The sequence below is a fragment of the Taudactylus pleione genome, unplaced genomic scaffold (genome assembly GCF_031769625.1).
Source record: "Taudactylus pleione unplaced genomic scaffold, aTauple2 ptg000120l, whole genome shotgun sequence".
Lineage (NCBI taxonomy): Eukaryota > Metazoa > Chordata > Amphibia > Anura > Myobatrachidae > Taudactylus > Taudactylus pleione.
This window is the reverse complement of record NW_028284522.1, coordinates 7,102,369-7,127,874: the sequence shown is the minus strand read 5'-3', so window position 1 is coordinate 7,127,874 and position 25,506 is coordinate 7,102,369. Positions and strand designations below refer to the sequence as shown.

Genomic DNA, 25,506 nt, shown 5'->3' with positions numbered 1-25,506 from the left:
GATTTATAATTGTCTTAATTCTCACCTGGATGTCTCGTCCCACCATTACAGAAAACTTCAAGTACTCCTGAATGTTACAGCAAATATCCCTGGGGCTACTAGTACACTGATAGTGTATTCTGCTCTGTGTTCTTCTTGTTGGACTGTTTCTGATTAAAGTGTACGTATGTGCCAGATTGAATATCAATATGTAGCTGCAGCTTAGCCCCTCCATTAGTTTTTTGTTTACAGCCCTGAAAGCCATTTAATACCTATGTATATTGATTCATTGTTCTTCTCCACATTTAAAGGCCTGGAATCCAGCCGCTGAAGAGCAATGCTTTGATCGCTGTCATAGACTGGGACAGACCAAGGAAGTGATTATTACCAAGGTATTTCACTACATTAAAACCACAGAGCTAAAATAAAAGTCCCTTCCATATTCTATTTTCCTTTTATGTCCAAACCTAATAGTTTTATTTCTTCACAATACTGTATTTCTTTTTGAGCACAGCTTTATTTTAACTGTTCATCATAGTAAACGGTTAGAAGTGGATGGGACTGCTGCACACATATGTAACTGCATACAAAGCCCTGGACTTTTTTTTTATTTTTTTTCTCTAGTCGTGCTACTATTTTCTGATAATAAGGCCATGTTTCAGCATATGTTTACAGTGTGGGGGAAAAGCGCCGGGTTCTATGCCCGACACTTCAATTATTTGGCATTTTCCCCGCACTGTAAACCCTCATGCAACGCACGGTAAAACGCATAGATACCATGGAGTTTACACAGAAGCTATGTGTTCCCATGTGCGCTAAGAGGATGTAATTTAACACTGACTTTTCCTAGCTGTTCCGGTGGTTGCAAGGATAAGCGCTTCCTCAGTGCTAAACGCGCCTTATACAGGACTTTATTGAATAGGTCGGAGTGGACAATTGGCTGCGGGGTTTAATTGGATGTCCTTATATCTAAGTTCTGCATAAGTACACACTACATCACATATTATTCCCTCTAAGCTGTAGAAAAGTAAAAAAATTAAGTCCAATGCTGTGCTGTTTAGAGTAAACCTACACAACTTGTCAATATCATTCCCAGACTTTGTATTTTAAGGGAACAGCAAACCTACATCTAATGTATGTAAAACTTTGTCTAATATTTTAAAAGTAACGAGTACAAAAATTGACTAGGCATCAGTAGAATGTACTACACCTCTCAGCAGTAATGCCAACACACATTGTCTTCAGTATTAGTAACTAAAAGGCTTCTTGTTTCTCTAGTTTGTTATAAAAGATTCTGTTGAAGAAAATATGCTCAAAATTCAGGAGAGAAAGAGAGAGCTTGTTGCAGGAGCATTTGGAGGACACAAGCTGAGCCATAAAGAAATAAAACAAGCCCGGATCAATGACATAAAGACACTTGTTGATTTGTAACAGATTACTCTCTGGTTTATATTGTTCATCAAAACATTTTAGTCCATGTGGAAAATTCAGTTTTAAAATGTTTTTATTTTAAAATGCTGTAGCAGTAGTCTTTATAGCAGCAATTTTACATGACTGATACTTTGAGTTCAGTGCTCAAGCCTGATACTCCACTATATATAGTAAATCTCCTACTACACAGGAAAAGACCATAGATTTGAGTTTTTGAATACTCAGTACTATGAGCAGCTGTAGTCCAGTTTGCACTGTTGATACAAAGCTGCTTTGACTGGTTGTGTTTTTTGTTTTTAAATAAAAGACATTTAAAATGTTATGTAAGCTACATCTGTTTGTTATAAATTGTTTGAATGAATTACTCTGTAGAATTTGTGAAGTCTGCAATCTATTTGTGGCAACTGTCGGCTATCTGAGCAGTATAGTGGTGCAATAACATGAATCAAATGTATTTCTGTTGGGAGTCATTTCCATCGTACCAGGTGAGAAGCCTGTATACCTTAAAGGATCAGTTATGCAAATTTTTTTTTTTTTAAGGCAAATAAAACCCTAAATTGTGTGAGACTACTTAAAGTACACCTTTCATAACTCTCCCTTAGCAGCACATGTATTCTTAGTTGCAATGACAAATAAGCATCAGACCTATTTGTGGTAAGAAAATTCACAAATATATTATATACATGCATAGGGTCACTACTACTTCATGCATTGTGTGCAACTACTGTGCATGTGCTGACCACACCTGGCTAAGTGGCTAGTACCAGGGAGGGATCCTACAGATCCTTCCTCCAGTGTTTTTTTTTTTTTTTATGCAACGGCCCCCATACACAGTACAATAGAGCAGTAATATCATTCCGTGTGTGGGTAGGATATCAGCCAGTGTGTGCTCCCATGGGATTGTACATCAGTCCTTCAGATCTTTATGCATATCTGAGGGAGTGATATATGATCCAATGCAGGTGGGGGATGCTGGCATATCGGGCAGTCGGCCACCCGATCGCTCAGTGTGTGGGTAGCCCAGTATGTTGGCCGTCGCATTGCATGGTGCATATCACACAGTCTATGTGAGCCTTAACCCATAGACCAGAGGTTCCCCAACAGTTCAGGTTTTAGCGATATCCATGGTTAAGCACAGCTGGCTTAATTAGTACCTCAGTCAATTTGACTCAACCATGGAGATCTTTAAAACCTGAACTGTTGCAGAGCCTTGAGGACCGCGTTTGGTAACCTCTGCTGTAGACTACAATGGGCTAACACGTGGTAAATTTACCAAGCAAAAACAGGAGTCTGCAGTACCTCTCTCTGCTATCCCCAGCTATATACATTTGGGGGATGACTCACAAATAATAATTTTTATCAATAGGGCCCCTTAGTGTCCCATAGACAACAGGAAAGGATGGATATCTGGGGAAGGCATGCAGATCAAGGTGAGCAGCCTGCATGGTGTACATTGCCATCTTCCAAGATAGTAGGCTTTGAGTGTCAGGATGACATACAGGCTAGGACACACTAAACAAATGTGTTGTCCTTCCAGTGCAGACTGTCATCAAGTTGGTAGAGAACCTGGAAAAGAGAATCTGAGCTAGTCCAGGGCAAAGGGAAAACACCACAGGTGACAGTTGTCCTAATGTGTACCTGACCAACCAGAACAATAAGTCTGACAATGTGAGGAACTTAAACTCTACTTAATCATAGATTTAAGATGAGGCCCCTGTAAGGCCAGATTGAGTATCTGTCTACCCACCCACATACTCCAATGGCTGAGTCCTCCCAGCCATGCCAACTGGATGTTGACAGCTGGTCACTTTACTGACCAAGCTCAATTCCCCACACACAGGCCAAAGGATTGTGCTCTGGCAGTTTGACTTTCATTCCCACTTAGTATATTTGGCACAAAGTAATCTTCCAACTGATAGTGATGAAGGAAAATGGTTTATCCAGTGAAGAGTAAGAAACCTCGAACTCCATAGTTCCCTACCTGGCACACAGCAAATTCTAAATCTATGATCCTTCTAGGCAGCAGCTTCTACACAGTCCAAATCTTTTGCCACTTTGCTTTTCTTCTGGGAAGAGTCCAATATGCCCCCATACTGAATCAGGGCCATTGCAAAAAAAAATAATCAATCTAATTGACTTTAATGAGCCCCTATACAAAGTCCTTAACCCATGACAATGAATCACATGAAGCCATCTGACCCCTGCTGATCTCAGCTATGGCCTGGACCAGAGACAAAACCTCTGCTAGCTATGCCAGATGCACATGACAACTGTCCTTCAGACAATAAACCAGCCAGTTTATACTCTGGCAAATTGGTGAAACATTGGGATGAGCCAGGTGTGCAAGCACATTACATGTGTATAAAGGGCCACTGCTTGCTTGATGCACATTACATGTGTATAAAGGGCCACTGCTTGCTTGATGTGCAGACTATTTTCCTCAATTTGGTTGAATTTACCATCATACACAATTGCAGCCTGTAAAAATGCACAGTCACACTACACTTAAAATTTTACTGCAATTAACAATCATGGAAATTTTGCCTCCTAGCAATGCTAAAGATTGTGGTGGTGCGTACACATACAGCATATGTAGATAAGGGCACATTTTCAAAAACCCTACTTGGGCAAAATTCATATTTGTTGTACTGCAAAGACATTTATACATGCATTAGATTTCAGACATACTGTACCCAGGACTGAAAATAGCAAAGCTTACCATAAGCCTACAGCATCATGATTGTATGCTTGTACCAGCTATGGTCATTGATGCCTCACCACGAAGGCAGATTTCATCTTTGTAGCATGATTTACGGGGCTATAGTCAAGTTATCTGTCAAATGTGCCGTGTTCTATCAAATCCAGCATATCAACATGGTAGTACTGTTAAAAGGTCTATAGCTTTAGATTGCATGATGCTTCAAGATCATATTCACCACTCTAAAGCAGACACTGGTAAAATGCTTTAAATCACTTTACCAACACAGCAGCAATCCTGGCATTGACGTTTAACACTGCACAATCATTAACTTCACTGCCTAAATCACATCAGTGTGTAAACATATGGCTAGTGCTTGCTAAATGCAGAGCAAGACAGGTTTCTGAGTCAGTTGCAAATGGGTCATTTAGCCAAACCTTAGTGTAAGCAACCCAGTGACAAATGAGAACTTTTTTTGTGGAATTTAAAATGAATCTCCAACTGTGTCTCACTCAAACAATTGAGAAGCTTCAAAAAAAAAAAAAAAAACTGCTGAATTCTTATTTATTGCACTTAGACAGATGGTTGGTTTTGTTTTTTTAAACAAAGGTTCTAAACAATCTCTTATGACCTATTGCAATATGACCATTTGTGATGGAAATTCTGTATGAGGCAGATACATTAATTTAGAGTAAAAATGATTGTACTATGATCTGCCATTGTACAAGTGTATACCTGTGTTGAGGGGTTTAATTTCCTACATGTGGCCATTTGGGATGGAAATTACAAATCCTTAGAGAAAGGAGGTTTTGATGAAAGGCTCCAAAGAACATTAAAAAATTGGAGGTTTCCTCCTATATTAGGCTATTCTTTGAAAAGCCTTTACAGTCCCACAATTTCTTGTCTGAAATCCAATATAATGGCTGAGACATCGAAATAAAGGCACCGAACAAGCTACGCACTTGTTTTGTATCCCTGGTATGTGTGTTGCAGTGGGGTAGTTCGTTTGACTGCTGTATCTCATGGGTGCTTTTTTTGGGGGGAGGTTTACATTTAAGCCCCAACCTTGAACCCAGATTGTGTGGTCAGTGTATCCATAGTCAATGTAGCCCCCTTTTGCAGCCCTGCCAAAGAGCCCATAACCATTTATACACAAGTTTAGAGCCCAAAACATTTAGACCTGTGGTTTCCAACCACATGCTTGAGTACCCCCAACAGGTAAGGCTTTGTATTTGTCTGGAAACAGGTGGAATTACTGATCCAAAAATGGATCACTTTCTGTGCATGATTAAAGAAAACATTACCTCTTTGGGTAATTGAGGATTGGGGTAAACCACTAGTTCGACAAATCCAGGCAATCGCCAATAGTGTTTAACGAATAGTAAATATCCCTTGTATAAAAGGAATTTTAGGCTAATGTAACACAAGCACCATCATTGAAACTAGATTACATCTCTGAATGCAAAGCTTTGCAGTTTGCTTCCTATTCCCTCTAATCATGGCTTTTACCCTTCACCCTAAATATAATCACTTGGCAAGGTGTGATTATGGCACAGCTATGTTGAAAGAAGAAAAAAAAAGTTCTTAAGAACTTACCTTTGTTAACTCTTTCTTCAAAGTCCATAAGGTCCACAGGGAGATCTTGGGATGTAGATTGGAACCAATCCAGGCACCATGCAGTTAAAGCTTTCAGTTCCCAGGATGCACTCCTTATACCCCAAGCCAGAGCCACCTCAGTTCATAAAAAGCCAGGAGGATGATAAGAGAAGGAAGACTGGAACACTCGAGAATCACACTCACAGAGAAGGAGACTGGAAACAGGTGACCAGTACGATAGCCCATATGAAGCCAGGTCGTGTGCCCTGTGGACTTCAAAGAAAGTTCACAAAAGTTCTTACCATAACTGTCATTTTCTTCTTCTGGGTCCATAAGCTCCACAGGGAGCCCTTGGGGATGTCCCAAAGCCATCCTTTTAAGGGTGGGGGACACTCCTGAGCACAGAGGAGAATCAGACACCCAAAAGGAAGCATCCCGAGGGGCAAAGGTATCACATGCATAGAACCTTCTTATCCATAGGATCCTTAAAGGAAGAAATGGAAGGCATAGGTAACGTTGCACTTTTAATCAACCATGTAACTTACAATGAGTCTCAGGAAATGGCTAACAGGAGGTCAAACATTTGAGGTAGATTCCTCTTACCAGGCATCAGCCATGTGATCTACCAGCTGATTTGACACAGGGAACACTGCCAAAGTCCCCTTCAACTGTTTAAACAGGGGGTGGTTGGATTTAGGGGCTGGCTCGTCATCCCCTAACACCAATACAGATCTGACCGCACACACCAAGGCAGGATTAATCCTTGACTTAGGGTTAGAGGCATTTCAGATTTATAGCTGTTTGGATTTAGACATGGACTGAAGAGCAGTAGGTTCTGTCAGACTCTGGTATTACCACAGGGTGGATGTTTTCTCTACCTCAGTAGACTGTGGGAATAACCACCTGCTGTGGCACAGGAAGGGGCTGCATAATCAGTGGTAGTTCCTGTAAGGTAGGGATGGGCTGCTGTAGTACCCCCATAGGAGGAAAGACAGCCAGGTGGTCCACAATGGAGGCCAACATCTGGGGGGGATAAAAAAAAAAAGTCCAAGGGGGCACCTGTACTAATGTTGGAAGTTTGAGGTTCATTGTGGGTTATAACACCTCACACAACCCATCCCAAACCACATCCTTTTCACTAAAAATAGTACATAATCTGTAAGACTGCAGCATGAGTACAGGAATGTGTTAATTACCCTTGTCAGACATGTCTGCAGGGTAAAATTATGCACAATATGGTACTGGGTACAAAGCAACCATGGGTATGTATAAATACTAACAGGGAGCAATATACTTGTTGCTGTGCAGCTTACCTAAGCATAAGACAGGACCTGTTGTCTAAATATGGCACAGTGAGGTCTGTCCCATACTATTGTGTCCCGCAAACGATATATCTATAAATTAGTCAGGTATAAATCACCCTAACACCTGTATTAGGGCAGAATGAGAGGGTATAGCAATAGGATTTAAAAAAAAAAAAAAAAAAAAAAGGCAGCAAAGCAACACTATACTCAATTACACAGACAGTGTCTGGTTGGCAATAGTGCTACAGACGCTGTCCCTCTGGAGAGGTATGCAGGGGGACCAGACCACATGTTGCACCATGGACAACTGGACCATGATACAATGCCCGTCGGAAGCCTCAGAGGGGGCGTGTCTGGAGGAGAGCAGCTCAGGGAAGCCAGAGCTCAGTGGAAAGGCGAGGAACAGCTTAAACAGGGAAGCCATCTCCCCCGGCTGATTAACCCCTGGGATGCTCATTTCCCTAACCAAATTGTCCCTGGTGGTGCAGTGGGGCACGATGGCCAGAGCCTGTGTCCACACTCAGCCACCTCCAGTCTGTCCCCTTTAGACCGGAGCCATACGGGTCACTGCAAGCGGTGACCTGCTTTACCTGTCTGGGGGCCCTGGCTAGCACTGACCCCAAAACAAGATCAGTACTGGTGTTGCAGCACCAGAGGGGTGGCAGTGCAGAAGTCCCACAGACAGTCTGCTGCTGCCTGCTCTATTTCTTGTAGAGATAAGCTTTAGGGGCTGCTTAAACAGCCCCCCCTGCAAAATGACCCAACTCCGGCCAGGAACCAACAAAACTAAGGTGCCTCTGACTTGGGGTGGGGTATAGGGAGAGTGAACCCAGTGCATCCTGGGAGCTGAAAACTAACTGCGTGGTGCCTGGATTGGTTCCCATCACTTACACCCCAAGGGCTCCCTGTGGAGCCTATAGATCCAAAAGTACTTTAGCACAGTTGATTCAAAGCTTACCTGCATATTGTCATTATGGAAAAGGAAAAATTCAGTTTTTTAAAATAACTGTCACTCAAATGTTGTAGAAGACAGTCAGGGTAGTACAAAAGATACTGCCTAGATCAGTGCTTCTCAAAGCCTGGGACACAGTGCATGTTTTCCAGGTTAGAATCATCTGTGGATCTTTAAGTGTCAGACCACCTGTGCTTCAGCAACAAGATCTAGAAAACAGTTACTTGTTAAGCTGGCTATACACCAGACCAACTTTCCTCCATCCATTCTAGTTGCAATGAAAATCCAGTAATGTATGGGAGCAAAATGCCAGCCAATGGCTCTCCAACACAAAAAAAGGGTCGTTCAAATTAAATGAATTTAACCAACTTGCCTAACAGCTTTCATCAGTTTACTGGTGTTTAAGAGTAAGTGGCTGATTGTCATTTGCTTCCATGAGTTACTGGATTTTTCATTCCAACCAACTGGTTGAAGGAAAGTTGGTCTGGTGTATAGCCAGCTTTAATGTCCAAGGGTTGGATTTGAGAAGGACTGACCTAGATTATGTCAGGTCAAATATTAGTGTCCTGGTAACATGTGTTTTCCAACACCTCCTGTAGCTTTTAGCTCTACAATTAAAAGCTTAAAAAGGAAACCAAGTCACCCACCAGCTCCTGCAGACACATCTAATTGAGTAATCATATGCACCTACCTTATAGCACACCCATTCTATATGGCTGAAAGCTACACAGCACACAACTATTGGAGGTGCACCTAGTCCATTTGACAAGTTATTAAAGTCTACCTTTTCTGCCAAGTAGATTGAAACTGCAACAAGGTCACTATCTTTGTACATCAAGCTTTAGAGACATGTTGCAAGCCCAGACTGAGTATAGCCATTGATCCTTACAGCCCAATGGAGGGTAGAAAAAAAAAAATAGTAACTTACCAGCTACTAAACTTAAGTTTATTTGAAGTGCCAAATTACAGTTGGGTTGAAGGAAGCATTACATTAGCCCTCTGGGGTACAGAGCTGGACAGGAATCATTCCCAGTTTAAGGTGCACTTGAGTTTACATCAATTTCTGGGAACAGAAACTGCTTTATCATGCAAACATCTGGAAAGGGGGAATGGGATAACATTGTCAATACCTTGATGTAAAGGCATTTTTACAGTCCACGAACAGTGGGAGCAAGGGGCAGTTCTAACTTGTTAGCATTTGTCAGGTAAAACCAGTTAAGTGCATCTTTCATTTATCTTTTGAAGCAGATCCAAGTCCTAAACAGTTCCCTGGAAACAAGTGATCTTCCTTTGCTACTCTAAAGTGTTGATAATGGCACAGAACTGGGCATGTAACAAAAAGATGCCTAATTTACGTTCCCACTCGCAAGTGGAAGAAGCCACCAATAGAGGCTTAGTAAAGCTCCTAGCAGTTTAGTAAACAGTGTAGTTGAACAGTCCTAGATGCCAAACAAAGTCCTTTTATGTTTCCTTGTGCAAGATGGTATAGTCCTATTCAAGATAAGAATCTAGCTTCTTCTTTATGTTTTCGTAAGAATCTTCTCCCATGTAATCAACCTGACCTTGTTCCCATCGCTCCCTGCGTTCTTCTGAAGATAGAGGTGGAGGCGGCGGTGCTGCTCCCGCTATAGACAGCTGTGACACAGCTTCTGTAATTTCCTCCTGTAAAAACCCACAAGTAAAAGAAACCACGTTAGACACAATCCAACAGAATGAAGCTCAAATTGAAGATGAGGAAACCAATGGATAGCTTCCATGCAAAGCCAGCAAAAGCAGAACTAGACAACACGCAAAAGTTGGAAATTAAAAGAAAAGCTGCAATGGAGTCAGCAAATTGTACATATTAACGATGTAATTTCTTCATACCTCTCTACAGAAGCGACAAGAGAAAGCCAGTGAACAGACCAAGCCCGATAGCTGTGAACAGTCAGACAGTTAAGAAACAAAAGCAGGAGAGGTTGAGGATTAAGGATACCCTACTCAGGAACCATCTGCTGCAAGAACACTGCTCATGCAATTAGCTAGGTCACTTTAGGATTAAGTGAACCCTACAATACTGCTGTAGACCATATTTTGCCCTCTTTCCCTGTAAAGCATTACAAAACCAACTAGTTTTTGGGGAGCCGTAGAAGTGACTGCTCTCTAATCATACACTAAAGCCATAGTTGCAAATTGTAGTCACACCACACAAGTTTACTGCACTTAAGACATACACTTAATACAAATTTATTTCGACAACCTATCAGGATGGGATGCCGTCATAATACTGTCAGTCATGCTGCCGGGCCAGAATCCCGACACCTGTCAGATTACAGATGCTGGCATGCTGATGGTAAGTACTGGTGTTACACACAAGGGGGGCAGGGGAACATTTTAATCTAATTGATATCTACATCTGATAATATTTAGTTTCTATAGCACATTTTGAATCCTTTTAGTCAATTAAGACTAAGATATTAAGTAATGTGGATGCCCCCCTCAAGGGTTTCACCATTAACATGAGATATGCAGTCAAGGGCCACAGTGGTTTCCTTCAGCTGCTGCAGTATTACTGACAGGAAGTGCCTCCCACATGATACAAACCCGTGAAGTTCCATGAGCTTATCAGAACTATATACCGGTAGTTGAAAGATTAGAGCATCTGTTCTTTTAAAAAAAAAAAAAAAACCCACACACCACAACCTGTGGCAGAGAAATGCACATATTTTTCCCAAAGTTGTGGAAAACTAATTTCTAGGGAAGGGTCCAAGTCAAGAATGTAGTGTTCCCATAGCTGCATGGTTCAGTTTAATACTGGAATATCAAAACTCATGAGAATATTTATAATGTCTGCATACTGCATTCCAACTGGAATATCCTAGTGTCTGTTTAGATGAGTGGCAACATGAGGCATGGATCAGTCCTTAGAGATTATAGTACATGTTTACTGTACCTTGCTTTTCCTAAATATAGTTATAGGGAGCCATTGAGTATAGTGATACAGTAATTACATTTTCCCCTATACTTAACAGATCTAATCCTAGTACAAGTGCAGTACAGTAGTATTCTGAACTTTCAATGGACTATTCAGCTGATCACAGGCAGCACATCTTAGGGCCAGGTTTTGGGAGTTTCTTTAACCAGTGGGAGAGTTTGTCCTTAACAGCAGATTCAAAGCCACCATTTGTTTCAATATAGAACATGTTTACTATAAATAGTTTTTATAGAGATGTATTAAAAAGAAAAAACTGAAGATGTCTCATGTACCCAGATTAAATATTAGGGGGAAGCCCCCTCCATTATTTTATATGGATCTCGGAATGTTGAAGCCACTACACTGGTTCTCAGACCTCACCACTGCCTTGCAAATTGTGACTTCTGGTGTTGAAGCAGCCAACCGCCTGTGCTATGTTAAATATGAAGTGTTGGCAACAAGGTGAAACCCACAATTCAGTTATATTGTCTGCTAAATGTGATCAGCCATTTGAATGAAAAAAAAAAAAAAAAAAAAACCCAGTTAAGACTTAAAGTGAGCTTTGCCTTAATAAATCCTCAGTAACTGCATGCTGCAACAGCTTTTCCAGAAGAATTCAATGTTGCTCCACTAACAGCCTATGGGCATGTCCGTATCAAAGCTTGTGGGGCATTGGCAGACGTTCATTTATGTAGGGTGAGGAAGGAGAGCTTCAGTGCAGTTTCTAGGACTCCACTAAGGGGAGCCAGCAACAATTACATTTAACTTTACATGCTTTCACAGAGAAAAAAAAACAAGTTTCAGTAGCTATACTAACATACCGCTTTAAGGCCAATTGATACATCTTCAACCACGCCATGTTCTGTTAGGAGTGATAGAATTCTGGAAGTGTAGGTGTCCCACCAGAGGTTGAGGAATTCTGGGTGAATGAGTGTTTGGTCTTGTCCATTTCCTTCCACAGTCTTTGTTTTACTATCATATGTAAAGTTCCATGGCTTCACCTTGCCCAGGAAATGCACCACCTTTGCATTTGCTCCAAACCTGCCAGCAATTTTATGTGAAATAAAAGACAGTCATTATTTGCAGTCTGTAGAAAACACTTCACTTGTAGCAAACCTTCTCCATAGTCTAATGTAACAGCAGAGTCCCTAAGAGGTTATGGTTTAAGTTTTGAAAACTAATGGTGAAGAGACTGCCAACATTCAACTATGTACAGTCTAACAAAATACCATGATTGCAGAGCTGAAAATCTGTTACCTGCCACTGCCAATTAGATTAGATTGCAGTTGAGGGATGTTAAAGAATAACGCAGCACACACCCCAATAGCAGATGTTTTCCATCTGCAGCAAGCGGTACATTTATACATTGCAAGACACAATGGGGCATATGTATGAAGCTCTGGAAAGTGATAAACCAGCCACACAGCTCCCAACTGTCATTTTTCAAACAGCCTGTAACATGAGTTAGCAGCTGATTGGTCAATGATTTATCACTCTTCACTTTCACGAGCTTCATACATCTGCCCCAATGAGAGGATTGCAAGCTTAAATGCTCAGTGCAGCAAGATCGGTCCACTTGAACGACATGAAACTGGTCATCTAGCCACAGGCTCCATGATTAAATATATGCTATAGTGCATATTTTACCTGATTGAGGACCTGGGAACTACAGTGTGCGGGAGGCTGGAGAAGACTGTCTAGTGTGGCTGCACTGATGGGAATTCAAGCAAGTCACAGCAGGTCAGGGTTTGGTGCTGTGGGGGTGACTGGTGCCATGAGGGAGCCAACAGTGACTTCCAACAGCTGCTGACAGTAAAAAATGGCTGTCTACAGCTCTGTCCCAACTGCTAAATGTTGTGTCCACCCCCCCCCCCCCATACATGGGATAGAACCTAGCACCAGCAGAGTAGGACCCCCATTATTTATTTTAAGGGGTCCCCAGGACCCACAGATATCACTCAGCACAATCTGAGGCTTGCATATGCTCTAAACCTGTACTTGTCTGCATGTTATTTTGTGCATGAATCTTCATACATTAGCAGCTTGAAGTTGCAGGCAATTTGTAACACTGATTTTCTGCAGCACTGTACACTGCATGGTTAGTAACTGTCACTTCAGGACAGTGTGGCCTCTTCTCACATCTTACAAGCAGCTACTGCATTTTACATGTATTTTTAGCCTTACTGGGAGAGCCCAATGCAACCACAAGTTGATTAGAAGCCAAGTTCAGTCGTGCTTATGTTAGCAGTTGTAATAAGCCTAAATAACTATGTAGTGAGCGTAGGAGGAATGTTCATGTGACTAACATGTCCTGTCTGGTACAGTTACCAACTCTAAGGGACAAAAACATATGTTAAATAGTAGCTTCAGCTAAATGTATAATGTTATGTAGCCATTTACCATGTAAAAAAAAAAAGTTTATGTACTTACGCCTTAAACGCTGGCAGATAGGAGTATATCGATACAGAGCTTAAGTTGTAAATAAAGGGTAGGTGCTTGTTTATATCCTTTGTAGCCCAGGTTTCGAAGAAGCTGTTTAGCAAACCTTGGTCTCCACCTATAAACAAAAGCCATGAAATCTTCTGCAATTTATACACCACTTCCATACAGCTATGAGTTTGTATTAGTACAACTAGTCAGCTGAGGTCGGCAGTAGTAGTCCTTTAGCATGTGGAGGGATTGAAGGTCCTCCTTGTTTGTAGTGATTGTTTGAAGTCTGCAAGTCCTAGTTTACCATTAAGGGAACAGTCCATTTCCCCATACAAGTTCTCTATTATAGAATCCCGCTACAAAACCATTTTAAATTCTATGACTACCTAGCTTTTTAGAGTTGCAAGCTGTAGCATGCACTAAATGGTTCACTGACTTTGCATTGATGTAATTGAGTCTGGTTCCATTAAGTTATCCAGACAGCTGTACTGTTCAGACTAAATCCAGCTAGAGAAGCATCTGTCAGAACAGGTTGCCATCAGCAATTGATGCAAAGCCATGTGAGAATTCATGACAATCACAAGAAATATATCCACTCCTTCAGAGGTCTGCATTAGTAAAGCTAGCATTATAACCAGAAAGTGACATTCAATACAGGTTTGGAGCTGCCACATTAAATTGAAAGTAGTAAACCAAGCAGCTATGCTTACCATCAAAGCTGCCTTTTTCTGTAGCCAATGTTAACAGCTGGTTGTAAGTATTGGTGGATGGTTGATATACAAACACTCCAGAGTTAAAGCAGTCAGGCCAACCTGGGTCTGGTGCTGCAGACAGCTCTTCCCGCTCAAATAGCTCATCAACATTTGACAAAACCTGCAGTTTAAAAGTAGCACATAGTTATACAATTGTGACCAGCCATTTGAAGTAAAATGCATTATGTAAAGCAGTGTTTCCTAATCTCATTCCTCAGGGAGCACTAAGTGCATGTTTTCCTTGTCTCCTCAGACTCACGTGGAATTCACTCCACTTGTGGATCTTTTAAAAATGTGTCAGCCAGTAATGAAGACAGTGCATGGTTTCCAACTTTCCTAGTTTGTGCACATGTTAGGTTGTGTTTGGGAAACACTGATCTAAAGACCTACAATACAATACATAAGAAATGCAGGTAGTGCTGGGCACAAACTACCCCTCTGCTTTGGAGTGTGAGAAAAATTGAAACATTTAGTGTCGATATTTGTAGAATGTCAGCATTTTGCATATCAGAGTCTGGCATACTCAACGCTGCAAATGCCACTGATCTACCAAAAGTCAGATGGACGCCAGAAGAAATTGCTGGAGCCACCATAAAAAGGTAACACCGCTAGACCAACTGGGACATTTTGTTCACATTCTAATCAGGTCAACATGAAGATCAAAATATACCACACCCATGCTTTATATTATGGTAGTATTTTCCCTGGACCTCTTGTGCCACAAAAGATAAATATGCAGGTGTGTGGACAGAATAAAAGTCCAAGAACAAATTACAGGAGTTACAATTCAAGATTTAGAAATACAAATGTAAGAATTAAGAAAGAACAGTGGGTAAAAAGAATGGTTGTAGATATTGAGAAGCATTAAAGTGTAGGCAGGCTAGCCTAGAGGGTGTTCTACTCAAGAATAAGTGTCCCTTCATAATGGTCAAAAGCCATGTACACCTGTCAGCCATAACATTACAACTACTGACTAAAGTGAAAAAACATTTACATTTCCTTGTTACAATGGCTCCTGTCAGAGTGGGACATTATGCAGCAAGTTGTTGGAGGCAGGGAAAATGGGCACGCTTAAGGATGACCTTTGACAAGGGCCAAGTTGTGTTGGCTAGATGACTGGGTCAGAGCATCATCAAAACTTAAGTTGTTGTGGGGTGTTCCTGGTATGCAGTGATTAGTATCCAGTGGTCGAAGGAAGGAAAACTAGAACCAGCAAAAGAATCATGGATGCCAAAGGCTCATTGATGCACATAGGGAGTGAATTCTAGCTTGTCTGGTCTTATCCCACATAAGGGCATCCACAGCATAAACTACTGATAAAGTTAATGCTGGCTATGAAAGAGAAGTGTAAACCCAGTGCATCATAGCTTGCTACATATGGGGCTGATCAGCTACATGTCAGAGTGCCCATGCTGAACCCTATCCACAACCTAACCATCAGAAGGAAAGCCTGTGCAAGTAATGTAATGCTCTAGGCCAGAGGTTCTCAAACTTGGTCCTCAGGACCCCACACAGTTCACATTTTCCAAGTCACCCAGCAGGTGCCAACATTGGTGACCTATCACAGGATACCTTCAGAGGTCTTATGGAGCCCATGCCTCTACAGGTCAGAGCCATTTTGGTGGCATGAGTACCTACAAATTAGGCAGGTGGTTTTTAATGCTATAGCTGATGGGTGTATATTTACAAGTCCTTTTCATAAAGAGATGGTATAAAATCAGTTCCTCAAACATCCCCCACACCTACCCCATATCATGTTTTGAGGATTTGAAGACTAGCAGTTTGATGAGACTGCATTATGAAACTTTTATTACCCAAGGTGCAATTATGCCATGTATCTTAAGTGGTGAATAAGCTGTCCTACGCTGCATACATAGGTTTTTTTACATTACAGCTATGAACCAAGACTTGGGTTTGAATTATATGTATAGGATGTTAAAGTAATGAAACAGCTGCCTAGAGTACATGAAACATTCATGTATTGAAGTCTACACAGGTGTGATATGGGCAGAATTAGAGAGCTAACCTGGGATCAGTGGGATATTAGACTAATCTCATACCTGCCAACATGAACCCTCCCACCAGGACTTCCTTCTTATTTAGGATTGCAGTCATCTGTTAAACCAGTTACCAAATTAGCTCAGTAGTCTTGTATATCAAAGGGGAAGTCCAGGAGCAGAGCATTTTGTACCTGGAGGAAGGGGGTCATGGTCTGATAGCTCATGTAGCTTTGTTGAGCATAAAAAAAAGCTTTTGTTGCCCTAAAGTGCACTACAACTGGAAACACATAAGATAGTTGATGTATATTAATTACCATTGTATCTGCATCCATGAAGACACATTTTGTGTATTCAGTCAGCGTCCAACAGTGAATTTTTGTTAATGTGACCCCAAGTTCAGGTCTCTCCATTAAAGCCAGGTGTGCAGAGTCCTCACTGTCCAAGACATCTACCACTCGGACATCATCATACACTTTGTCCAGTACATTTCTGTTGAAAGAACATGAGAACTTAAGTGGATATCAGCAGCTGACTTGTCTCCCATCAGCAAAATTCACCAGCATTACTCACCTCATAGAGTCAGAGACCTGAGGCGTTATGAGCACAGCCAACTTTTTTGTAGTACTGTGTTTCTGCAGAGATGATCCTAGTACTAGTGCTCCTTTCACATAGGTATCATTTGTTGCAAGGGTAACAAAGGCGTGACCTATTAAGACATAGCATGCAGGAGTCATTTCTGTACACAAGTCATTTAACAGTAATGAATCAACCAACTCCTCCCCACCATGACATTAGCGCATGAGTAACGGATAACTGGGTGGCTCCAATATTGTCCAGATGCTTCTTTAGAACTAGAGATTGACAAGATGGCTTCCATGCTACTCTATACAAGTAGCACTAGATGCTGAAGCAATTTCAGTGATTATATAGAGATTACATTAAGCTTACAAAAATTAAGTGTTCCTGCTATGAGAGAGTATTACTTAAGAGCAAATACACTTATGAAACATTTTGGGCACCTGTTAGTAATGGGCACCTAATAGAGCCAATCATTGCTCCAATTGGGCATGAGTGCAGTGGTTATCAAACCCTGGGCACAGCTGTTTAGAGTAGCCAAGCCCATCTTAAGTACGGTGTAGTGATCCCATACAGCAGTTTGTGCACCCTAACGGATGACGTTTTGCCTATTTCTGCTAGCCACCTCAGGACATTGTGAGTAGAAGTCTGGCTCCCGCACCTGATTGGGTGCATTAGTTATGGGCACCTGATGCTCCAAACAACAAAATTTCCCCTATGAACTATATTGCTGTGGCATGCTTTGCAACCCCAGCTGAGGACATTGCATTCAGAAGTTGTGATTTTTAATCAGGCAGAGCTCTTCCTTCCTGCGGGGCATTGTGGATCTATGGGGCTAGCACATATAGGGGGCATATGTATCAAAGCTTGGAGAGATAAAATTGTGAAATATATATCACCAACCAATCAGCTCCAAACTGTCATTTCTTAAACACAGCCTGCAAAATGTAAGTTAGAAGCCAATTGGTTGGCGAGATATATATCACATCAAGCTTTGATACATATGCCCCATAGTGTTAATTTATGGTAACAACTTTAAAGGTTGACTAGACCACACATTTTAAGTTTAGAGATGAGCTATGGAGTTAATGCATAGTAGGTACCAAATATGTCATATTCAGCTCAGTAATAGTAGTTATATACACTGTATAATCAAGTTATGGCTTGCATAGAAGCCACAAAGCAAGATTTGTTGGAGGTACATTGGCTAAATATGAAAAGGTTTAAAGGGACACAAGTGTAATAGCTAATACATCCAAGAACAGGATCCTTGTTGTAGCCAAGTATTCCTAAACGCAATAGCCAATACATTCCAAGAACAGGATCCTTGTTACAGCTAAGCATGCCATCCATCAGTTTACGTACAGTCCAAGAAGAAGACAAGAGCAAAATAAATGATGAAAGAATGCACTGTAGAGACATTTGCAGACTTGTTCACCTCCACATTCCACAGACCTTCAGGTTGCCAACAGTAACAAACTGCAAAATCAAGTAACTTGTGCAAAAACACCTCCCCTTAGAGTCAACAGATCAAAACAACCCTTCAAACCTCACAGAACTGCAGTCAGCTCCTTCAGACATCTCACATTAAACACTGCGGCATTATTAGATCAGCCATTTGCAGAAAGCCAAATCTGTAATCAAGTCTTGTTTACTAATGCCGGGCCATACACGGGGCAATTTGAAAATGTACGACACCTCGGTACATTTTCAAATTGAGCCCGATGCATCGCATGCTGCGAATGGTAAATGATGCATCTTACAAGATGCTTCATTTACCCATTTAACAGCATGACTGATCGCAGATCTTATGGTTTTTCCATAAGATCTATGATGCCGATGTACGATGGTGGGGACGCACATTGCCATCGTTCAGCATTCCAAAACACATGATATGCATGATTGATTGTTGTGATCGATTGAAATAGTGTGTAAAATCTTACAGTGTATGGGGGCCTTAAGAAATGGGGTAGTGTGATCAAGCTTATTTGTAGATCACCAAAACGTGAACTGGACTTCATTATAGGCACAACTCACAGATTAAGATAGATAAAGCCATAGTCATTTTGTATTCTTTACCAATTCATATGGGTGTTTGGTGCACCCATGTATATTAGCATAGGGAACTGTACAAAACCGGCAGCAGAAGCGCTCAATTTCTGACCAGGGCCACCATCTAGCGATACAAATGCAGTGGGCCTGGGCTGATTACAGGTTACAGCAGGTACATGAGTCAGCTGTGAATTACTCCAAATACAGTCCTGTGAACTAAAAGTAGTCTGTCCACAAAATTACTGCTAGAAGAGACAAATTAAGGGGGAGGTAAGTTCATCAGGCCCCTCTCAATTAAGGTGCTCAAAAGCTTGGGTGGAGTTCTGCTCACACCTCAAGAAGCTGCTAGCAGTAATGAGAGAAGTAATGGGTGCCTAAAGGCAATAGCTCCTGTTCACTTAAAGGAGCAGTGACCACGGATGAATTCCCCCTGTGAAGTTAAGTCGGAGGTTTCCAAACTCAGTACTCAAGGCACCCTAATGGTCCAGGTTTTAATGCTAACCATGCTTGGATGGGTGACATTAGTACCTCAATCTTTCGATTTAAGAGTTTGTGTTCATCCATGGATATTCTTAATACCTTGACCACTAAGGTGTCTTAAGGACATAGTTTAAGAATCTCTGCCTTAAGTATTAGACAATTGCTATGGCATGCTCCTACATCTGTTTTTGCTCATTGTGAAGCTGCTGGCAGATAAGGTGTGCTGGAGAAACTAAGTAGGTTGTCAAATAGGACATTTTAGTTTAGATTTTTAGTCAGAAACCTCAGCAGGTACATTGCAACAAATTCTCCCAAGCTATTCTAATACAGGAAATTAGACAGCTTCCTGAGAATTGCAAAAAACAAAAAAATAAACCATGCAGCATTCATTGAGCCAATAGCCAAGGGCAAGAGATGAATGCTAGTGAACATGTCATACCTTACTGTGACCAAGATAAACAGGGGTATTCAATATGGGAGCAATAAGTCAGTTTTTGCGTTAATATCGGAGGTATGATGTCATTATCGCAGGTTTTAGTTTTACACCGTATTCAATTTCAGAGACTTTTTGCAGTTTTGAAAAGTCTGATAAAAAACAGGGAAAACTTTCCACCATTGAATAGGTGTTGGGAAAAAAAAAATATGCAGATTTGGGGTTTAGGGGTGCAGGCTTAAAAAAAATAGCCTGCACCCCTGGGAATGACATTTAAAAAAGAACTGTGCCAAAAAGTTTTTAAAAAAATTAGGGACACCCCAAAAAATTCATTTAAAAATTGGGGTAAAAAAAAAAAAAATGGGAAAAAATTGTTTAACAATAGGGAAATAGGTTCAGGGCTATTCTGCAAGTATGCGGCAGGTGTTTTGTAGAATAGATTTATAGCGGCAAGTGCACAAATGCAGAATTTATAAAAACTTACTTTAGGGACTTAAAAATATGCTAGTACCCATTTTCATGTACCCCAAATTTGATGCGACCACTTAAAAAAAAAAATAACCCAAGTGCTCTTCTGCAACACTACTTCAATGTCGGGGAAAAAAAAAAAAAAAAACCCTGCTGCGGCTATTTAAATCTGACTTTCATTTAAAGGCTAAAACGGGGTACCCATAGTGATCCCCCATATTTTTACAACTTTAGGGGGTCTTACAAATTAAGGAAAAATTCGTAACTTTACGCAAATCCAACTTCGGAGGTTCCCGTTTTTGTTAATTTTATATTGAATATGGGGATAAGTGGGAGCGCACCCGATACTTTAACGCAGGTAAAAACTCCGATATGAAACATTAACTTCGGCAGTGAAGTTAACGTTTCATATTGAATACCCCCAAAACAGAAATAGGTAAACGGCTAGTAAAGAGGCTGCTATTATGACAAGAGTTGTTACATGGAAAGTAGTGTCTGTAAAGAGACAACTGTAGGGCTTATACAGTGTAAGCCAGAATGAAAGGACGGCATTACATCTTGTTTAGGAATAATCTGCCCTTACCCACTAAATGCCTTTCTGTAAATAGTCCCTGCAGTAGGATTATTAAGCCTTACTAGATATTTAGGGAGTCATGACTTACATCTGCATTCTCTGACAAAGAGGTACACACATTCCAAGAACAGATAATCTATACAGAGCTGAGACCTACTCTTCTGGGCCAAAGTCAACTACACCAGAGTCATTTCATATTTAGTATTACTGCAGCTAAGTGGAAGGAGCAAATTGCACAGACCACCAACAGTACACATGCCTATAGTAGGCCAGTTAAAGAGAACAGCCTGACATACAGCAGCCACATCAAAGATGTAAGTTTGCAAGTGTGGCATTTACCAACTAGAAATTCAAGTAGGTAATCCTTTCCTACTAAGGTCAGCTTGCTATGAACCAAGCACCTCAGCCTAGAACAGATAGTCATTTACCAAGTGCCCATTGCAGCATAGAGTATCTCACATGTGTACTTCATGGTATGCAGTTGCGATGCCGATGGTCTAGATGTCGACCATTGGCATCCCGACTAATCCTGGCAAGGGTCTAATGACAGGCATCAAAATCCTGACGCCTGTCATTTAACTACGCCAGGAGCAGGCAGCCCGATTGAAGGTAAGCCGGCCACAGAGAACTGCAGGGAGGTGGGGGGGGGGGGGGGGGGTGAGGTAGGTTTAGGCACCCCTAAGGGAGGGAGGGGGAGATAGGTCAGTGAATAGGAGAATACTTACCTGTCGGGATTAGAACCGACAGGCTTCCAGCGTCTGTATTAGACCCGCTGGACATGCATTCAGCAGTATTTCATACCGATCCCTTCATATAAACATTACATGGCAAAGCAGACTTGTCACTTACAGCACTGTTAGAAGCTTATCACTAAATTGTAAACATCACCAGGTCTGCCAAGCAATGCTCAACTCCCCAGTAATGCTAGTAGGTGTACAAGACCGGACACTTCACTGCCCTCTGTAAATGTGCTCTACACTAAAGTACATTCTATAAATACACATGGAGTTTGCAAAAAACAAACAAAAAAAAACACACTTCTACTATTGCCATTCTGATATGTACCACAGCAGTCCTTGTTAGATAGGCATTAGCTAGCCTCGCCATGTTTGTACTGAGGAAGCCATTGCTGGAGGCAGCTGGCAAAAACTATTGCTCGTTGCACAGCATTTGTAAATGAGAAGTAGTCCCATAGGGGACATTTCTATTGTAAATAGACACCTTAATCACAAATGGTTAGGCATGTACAGAAACATGGTCATAAATACTTTAGCCACCAGGTGGTCCTTACTGCCAATCCACTACATGTTTCAATTGGCACATTTTACCAAACTAAACAATTTCATATTAGTCCATTGTCACTCAAAGTATACTCTGATTTTGGAAAGTCACTGAAAGCCTTGACTCACCGCACCAAAAGCCCCCCCCCCACTTGAAACTACAGCATCTTTAAGGAGGTTGTTATGAAATTAAAAGCCACTTACTACATGTTACGCCTAGAGAGAACCATCAGCAATGTGAACACAGTAGATGACTATTCTGGCACAGGCTTACTACAAGGGAGATGAGCTAAAGATAGACCTGGAAGCAATGTCAATATTCGTTAGAACAACTGGCAAAGAGAACACTGGCACATGCCTGGAAATAACTTACTCAGGAATCTACCACCCAGGTAAGGTAAATAATTTCCATGAACCCCATCAGGCCTTCATAAACTGTACAGCTCAGATTACACCAGGGCAGATTAATCCATCTCGTTATCAGCACAACTGGAGTAACTGAATAATCAATTGAACACTCAAAGGCAGCAGACAGTTTTATGGGGCATATTTAGTATTTGGGCTCTAATTTGCCTTTAAGATACCAGAGATTTTTTATTTAATTTTTTTTAAGGGGGTGGGGGGGCAGGGCTAACCCTTTACAAGAAAAGCAGTTCCAATGGGAGATTGTGCCCACAACAAGGTAGCATTCATAAAGGCCACCACTTTATTAACTGTTACCAGAAGAGGAGACACATGGAGGCTGCCAGGGATTGTTAAAAAAAAAAAAAAAAAAAAAACTCCCCCATAGGGGTAGATGCCATTAACTATTGGAGCCAAACACCACAAATCCAAGGTTTTCAGAGCTTACCAGAATGCAGCAGCATTATTTTGCCTAACACAGGAGACATCACTTGCACTAGGCCCTTCAACCATGTTCAAGCCAAAAGCCCTGCCATATTTTCACTTAGTCACCAAAGACTGCAAAGGTGCAGTTAAATAAACTCTGCATTTAATGTATGTAGACACTGGATGTAATCTCTGTACATGGCAACATTCATTTTAAGAATGCTTTAACAGTCACATATGTGAAGGGCAGGTGCATAAGGGTTAAAATGCTGCAAAGAAACACCATACAAAATGCAGGCCTGTACCACCTGACCATCCCCAGGATCATGTATGAATCACCTTCAAGGACATGGTAAGGGTCTCCATACTCATTAGTAAGAAATATTCAGTCTTGGGTTATAGTCTGTTTACAGATGGTGGTCAGGAAACGTTTGGTGCCCTCTTAGAGATGGGATTTCATTCAGTTGTGAAACCAATCTAGTCACTTGTGCTGGCACAGGAGTACTACACTAGGATTTCCAGGAAGCCTAGGACAATAATTCACTATGGCTGCCAAGCGGAGGAAGACACCATAACAGACAGCATGGACACATTTATTGTAACATCACTAAGGAAATTTTTTTGTAACCCTATTAAAAAGTAGTTTATTGCTAGATAAGAAATATCCATTACTCATATCTAGGAGAGGTTGCATATTACACCGATTAGCAGATATACCAATAGGAGTAGCTCCAGCAAGTCGGTGACTTAGTGCATACTCAGCCAGGTCATATACTGCAGCAGTCATTAGAGGAGCCCTGTGCAGCACATGCCGAGTGTCCCAATACGGAGGAGACAAGTGACAGCACGTACAGGAAGGGGACATGCACAGCTTTCCTAACACCACGTACTGTATGCGCGGCGTGATCGGTGCCCAATGCACTCCTAATACAGGGATAGGGCAATAGGCAGGGCTCACTATAGTGTGGCTTGCAGAACACGGGAGACACTGACGGGTGAGAAGACACGGGAAGGGGTGGGGTGCGACACCATGCGGGGCAGGGAGTAGTGCCAGCACCGTACAGGGTGGCGGAAGACTGGCATAGAGTTCTCCGTGCTCTATTCTGCAATGGATCCCGGACAGAATGGGGAGTTGGAGAGGCCACGGCGGGCACCTTACCAGTTACAGGCAGGTGTGCAGGACAGCGGGCACTTCCCTTGTATACGTTCTGAAACGCAGGCTGTGGGGTGATTCCTACAGCTGGAGGGAGCCGGGCGGCTACAGCGACATAACTGTGCCCATTCACCTTGCTGCATACACCAGCTTAGAGGCTCGATCACCCTGCCAGCGAGGGGGTTACTACCATGCCCAGAGGGTAGCACCACTGGTGCTACTACAGTACCTGCACCCTACTCATACCCATGTGGGTGTATGTATCACTGCCGTCCTCAAACCGGAGCTTACCGGCCATCTCTGCGCTGCTGCGAACACCGTGTTCTGCTGTCCCGGACGCGCTACCGCCTCCTCCTACAACCCAACTGTGCAGATGCTGCCGGTCACACAGCGTGGCCTGCCTCTTATACGTGTCCCCTGTCATGTGACCGGGCCCCGCCCCCAGCTCAGCACTGCTGAGGAATATAAACACACAGACATAAAATAATAAGTACACAGTTATATAACATACACACACGGCACAGGGCAAAATCAGACATGGCACGCTGGTAACCTGTTGTGTGTGTGCACTACCTACAGATCCGCGGGATCAGGGCATGCATTAATAATATTTATTTTCCCCATCTTCAGAACATTTGTTGATCACTCATTTAGAAAGAGCAGGTGAAAACCATCAGTAGCTCATGAAGCATGGCAATTATGGGATTAATATAAGTAACGCTGGACATACACTAGTGCGATTTCGGGACGAGTGCCCGATTTTCGGCGCGTCGTACGATGAATCGTGTCGAAATCATGTAGCATATTGGTAGGATACGATCCGATGCGCGCTCCCGCCTCTCTTAAAATGTATTGTATTATCAGATGTGCAGCCCATCATATCTATCGTAATCGTATGCAGATCGTGTGTGTTAAAACGCACCAAATCGTGCCGTCGGGACTGCCGGGGAGTTCAAGAGAAAACGTACGATGTATTGCATTGTACTACATTGTACTAATGTATGGCCAGCATAAGTCATTGGCCACACACTAGACCAACTTACATCCAACCAGCCAACTTGTTGATTGGTTGGAATGAAAATCTGGTAAGGAATGGGAGTAACTGATGATCAGCAATTTGCTCCTAAATGCCAGAAAACAGATGAAAATGGTCGTCAGACAAGTTTGTTAAATGTTTGATCTAAGCAATTTGTTCAAACAACAGTTTTTGTTCATTTTCCGGCGTTTGGGAGCAAAGTGCTGATTGTCATTTGCTTTCATTCCTTACCAGATTTTCATTCCAACCAATCAACAAGTTGGCTGGTTGGATGTAAGTTGGTCTAGTGTATGGCCAGCTTAAGTGTGGACCATATTGATTAAGTGAAGGTGTATATATGTGATAGCGTTTAGGGACTCATGTAGAATTGCATGCATGCCCAACTGAAAACCGCAAAATGTGCTAAAATATGAATTTTATGTAATATGCAAAGTCAATACCTACGGCTCTGCATACCATGCAAATATCGCATTTTTTATGGACGCCATTTATGCCTGTGTTTTTGCTTAAATTGCATCTCTACATGAGCCC

At 41.8% G+C, this 25,506-nt stretch overlaps 2 protein-coding genes across 4 annotated transcripts in view; one reads left to right on the top strand and one right to left on the bottom strand.

Annotated features, from left to right (window-relative positions):
* Positions 1-1,732, top strand: part of HLTF (helicase like transcription factor) — a 121,945-nt gene extending 120,213 nt beyond the window's left edge. For all 3 annotated transcript variants that reach the window (XM_088472050.1, XM_088472049.1, XM_088472048.1), the window contains 2 exons: positions 291-371; positions 1,258-1,732. In XM_088472050.1, coding sequence (XP_088328176.1) covers positions 291-371; positions 1,258-1,410 — 234 coding nt within the window. In that variant the 3' untranslated portion in view covers positions 1,411-1,732. The remainder of the gene's footprint in view (positions 1-290; positions 372-1,257) is intronic.
* Positions 1,733-8,315: 6,583 nt separating this feature from the next.
* On the bottom strand, positions 8,316-24,337 carry GYG1 (glycogenin 1). Its single transcript, XM_088472047.1, has 7 exons — positions 24,231-24,337; positions 16,666-16,801; positions 16,410-16,584; positions 14,054-14,216; positions 13,344-13,470; positions 11,735-11,954; positions 8,316-9,622 (listed from the first exon to the last, which is right to left on the bottom strand). Exons 1-7 carry the CDS (start codon positions 24,235-24,237, stop codon positions 9,452-9,454), a joined length of 999 nt encoding a protein of 332 aa, XP_088328173.1. The 5' UTR covers positions 24,238-24,337; the 3' UTR covers positions 8,316-9,451.
* Positions 24,338-25,506: the final 1,169 nt, after the last annotated feature.